We start from the raw sequence: 3,601 nt of genomic DNA on the forward strand, positions 1-3,601 counted from the left end.
TTAATCAAATTGTGTTGGGTGGAAAGTACAGTTGTGTTGGGGTGTAGGATCGGATTTACAGATACAGTTGTATTGGGATGGAAGGTACAGTTGTGTTGGGATGGAATGTACAGTTGTGTTGGGGTGTAAGGTCGGATTTACAGATACAGTTGTGTTGGGATGGGAGGTACAGTTGTGTTGGGGTGAGAGGTACAGTTGTGTTGGGGTGGGAGGTACAGTTGTGTTGGGGTGGGAGGTACAGTTGTGTTGGGGTGGGAGGTACAGTTGTGTTGGGGTGGGAGGTACAGTTGTGTTGGGATGGGAGGTACAGTTGTGTTGGGGTGGGAGGTACAGTTGTGTTGGGGTGTAAGGTACAGTTGAGTTGGGGTGGTAGGTACAGTTAAGTTGGGGTGAGAGGTACAGTTGTGTTGGGATGGGAGGTACAGTTGTGTTGGGGTGGGAGGTACAGTTGTGTTGGGATGGGAGGTACAGTTGTGTTGGGGTGGGAGGTACAGTTGTGTTGGGGTGGGAGGTACAGTTGTGTTGGGGTGGGAGGTACAGTTGTGTTGGGGTGTAAGGTACAGTTGAGTTGGGGTGGGAGGTACAGTTGTGTTGGGATGGGAGGTACAGTTGTGTTGGGGTGGGAGGTACAGTTGTGTTGGGATGGGAAGTACAGTTGTGTTGGGGTGGGAGGTACAGTTGAGTTGGGGTGGGAGGTACAGTTGTGTTGGGGTGGGAGGTACAGTTGTGTTGGGGTATAAGGTACAGTTGAGTTGAGGTGGGAGGTACAGTTAAGTTGGGGTGGGAGGTACAGTTGTGTTGGGGTGGGAGGTACAGTTGTGTTGGGGTGGGGGTACAGTTGTGTTGGGGTGTAAGGTACAGTTGTGTTGGGGTGTAAGGTACAGTTGTATTGGGATGGAAGGTACAGTTGAGTTGGGGTGGGAGGTACAGTTGTATTGGGATGGGGGTACAGTTGTGTTGGAGTGGGAGGTACAGTTGTGTTGGGGTGGGAGGTACAGTTGTGTTGGGGTGGGAGGTACAGTTGTGTTGGGGTGGGAGGTACAGTTGTGTTGGGGTGGGAGGTACAGTTGTGTTGGGGTGGGAGGTACAATTGTGTTGGGGTGGGAGGTACAGTTGTGTTGGGGTGGGAAGTACAGTTGTGTTGGGGTGGGAGGTAAAGTTGTGTTGGGATGGGAGGTACAGTTGTGTTGGGGTGGGAGGTACAGTTGTGTTGGGGTGGGAGATACAGTTGTGTTGGGATGGGAGGTACAGTTGTGTTGGGGTGGGAAGTACAGTTGTGTTGGGATGGGAAGTACAGTTGTGTTGGGGTGGGAGGTACAGTTGAGTTGGGGTGGGAGGTACAGTTGTGTTGGGGTGGGAGGTACAGTTGTGTTGGGGTATAAGGTACAGTTGAGTTGAGGTGGGAGGTACAGTTAAGTTGGGGTGGGAGGTACAGTTGTGTTGGGGTGGGAGGTACAGTTGAGTTGGGGTGGGAGGTACAGTTGTGTTGGGATGGGAGGTACAGTTGAGTTGGGGTGGGCGGTACAGTTGTGTTGGGATGGGAGGTACAGTTGTGTTGGGGTGGGGGTACAGTTGTGTTGGGGTGTAAGGTACAGTTGTGTTGGGGTGTAAGGTACAGTTGTATTGGGATGGAAGGTACAGTTGAGTTGGGGTGGGAGGTACAGTTGAGTTGGGGTGGGAGGTACAGTTGTATTGGGATGGGGGTACAGTTGTGTTGGAGTGGGAGGTACAGTTGTGTTGGGGTGGGAGGTACAGTTGTGTTGGGGTGGGAGGTACAGTTGTGTTGGGGTAGCTTAGTAGGTTGACGTGTCGACTATTGATTTGCAGTTTGTATGTAAGAGTTTAGTATGGGTTTGAATGTTTTCTTTAAATTACTGTCAACACAAACTGAATTTTTACACTAAATAAAAAGAATCTCAAATGAATAATCCCTAGTATATCTAAAGTAATCAATGTTTTGGTTCTGAGCTTCGGTCTGACTTGTAGAGGGGCCATGTAAAATATTCCTATAAATTTCTGTAAAGGAATACTATCATTCATCTACAATTTAGCAACTTTGAAAATTCACATTTTTCATAATTTATCTCCCCCGCCCTAATTTTAACAATAACATTCTTTCCAAAAACTCCTCACTGTGCTGATTTTCTTGTACAATAAATGATCACTTACACTAACGCTTATCACCTGATTGACATATTTTCTCTGTCGTGTTACCTAAACAAAACCAATGACCTAGCAGTATTTCTTATGGTAATAAGTTCAGTATGAATTTATGAGACTCGAAATAGTCTGAGAAGTTTGTTGTGTTCCTAAGTGAAACATGCGAATCCACAGTATAAATTAATGTTAAAATCACCCATTAGAATAAATTCACCGTCCTGTCACAGCTGAACCTGGAAACTTTCAAATCTTTCAGTAAAAATGTATCGATTAGGGGTCTGTAACAAGTACGGGGGATAATAGGCTTCGTCTTTGGTACTGAAATATTTCATCTTTGTCCGGAAGTCCTTCTAGTACCACTGGAGTAAATTCGAAGCCTTCTCTTATGTAGATGCACACTCCACCACCTCGGCGATTGCGATCTTTATCTACATGTATATGAATTTCCATGTTAGAAAGAGATTCTCAGCGATAGATATAATCTGAAAGCTATACGTTTTGAGAAGTAATGACTTAATATTGATGTGTAGATTCTTTTAAAGCATTCAGAATGTTCACCAGATGGTGTGCTTCCAGTAAGTGGACCAGGATTAATTTCAATCCCACTAACAACAAAAAACACGTTTCCTTGAGAGTTTAATGCAAGATTAATGATCGTATGGATTGCTTTTATTGTGATGAGCATGTAACATCCACTAGTACATGAGTACAAGTATTTACGTTCACTGTCAGTACAGTACATTGTACTTGGAAATCCCGAGGTTCATGTTTACTATCAGAGCAGTACTGGGAAATCCCGTGGTTCACGTTCGCTGTCAGTACAGCATTCTCTACCCAGAGTTCCATGCTCTACCTGCCACTCGTGTATGTGAAGATTGCATAACGCGCCCTCTGGTGAGAGAATGTCAGTACAGTACTGGAAAATCCCGCGGTTCACATTCACTGTCAGTTCAGTATTAAGAAATCCCGCGGTTCACGTTCACTGTCAATACAGTATTGAGAAATCCCGCGGTTCATTGTCAGTACAGTACTGGAAAATCCCGCGGGTTCATGTTTACTGTTAGTTCAGTACTGAGAAATCCCGCGCTTCACTGTCAGTACAGTACTGGGAAATCCCGCGCTTCATGTTTACTGTCAGTTCAGTACTGGGAAATCCCGCGGTTCACGTTCACTATCAGTACAGTACTGGGAAATCCCGCAGTTCACTGTCACTACAGTACTGGGGAATCCCGCGGTTCATGTTTACTGTCAGTTCAGTACTGAGAAATCCCGCGGTTCACTGTCACTACAGTACTGGGGAATCCCGTGGTTCATATTTACTGTCAGTTCAGTAATGGGAAATATCGCGGTTCACGTTCACTGTCATTACAGTACTGAGAAATCCCGCAATTCATGTTCACTGTCGGTACACCCTGTGGTTCTGCATTATATGCAGTAGAAT

The 3,601-nt window shown here is 45.8% G+C and overlaps 1 protein-coding gene across 1 annotated transcript; it reads right to left on the minus strand.

Moving 5' to 3' along the window:
• LOC125671835 (uncharacterized) lies at nucleotides 1–3,006 on the minus strand. The gene is made up of 3 exons (XM_056144554.1): nucleotides 2,934–3,006; nucleotides 2,480–2,588; nucleotides 1–1,813 (listed from the first exon to the last, which is right to left on the minus strand). The coding sequence occupies exons 1-3, from the start codon at nucleotides 3,004–3,006 to the stop codon at nucleotides 1–3; spliced, it is 1,995 nt and encodes a 664-aa protein (XP_056000529.1).
• Between the last annotated feature and the right edge of the window lie 595 nt (nucleotides 3,007–3,601).

Source organism: Ostrea edulis, chromosome 1 (assembly GCF_947568905.1).
Source record: "Ostrea edulis chromosome 1, xbOstEdul1.1, whole genome shotgun sequence".
Taxonomy (NCBI): domain Eukaryota; kingdom Metazoa; phylum Mollusca; class Bivalvia; order Ostreida; family Ostreidae; genus Ostrea; species Ostrea edulis.

What these genes read in the sequence shown, in the direction of transcription:
- LOC125671835 (XM_056144554.1), bottom strand. Translation starts at nt 3,006, where the DNA reads ATGGAACTCTGGGTAGAGAATGCTGTACTGACAGCGAACGTGAACCAC. An exon ending in TTCCCAGTACTGCTCTGATA is followed by an intron (nt 2,589 to 2,933) that starts GTAAACATGAAC and finishes ATATACATGTAG; the next exon opens with ATAAAGATCGCAATCGCCGA. An exon ending in GACAAAGATGAAATATTTCA is followed by an intron (nt 1,814 to 2,479) that starts GTACCAAAGACG and finishes GCAAATCAATAG; the next exon opens with TCGACACGTCAACCTACTAA.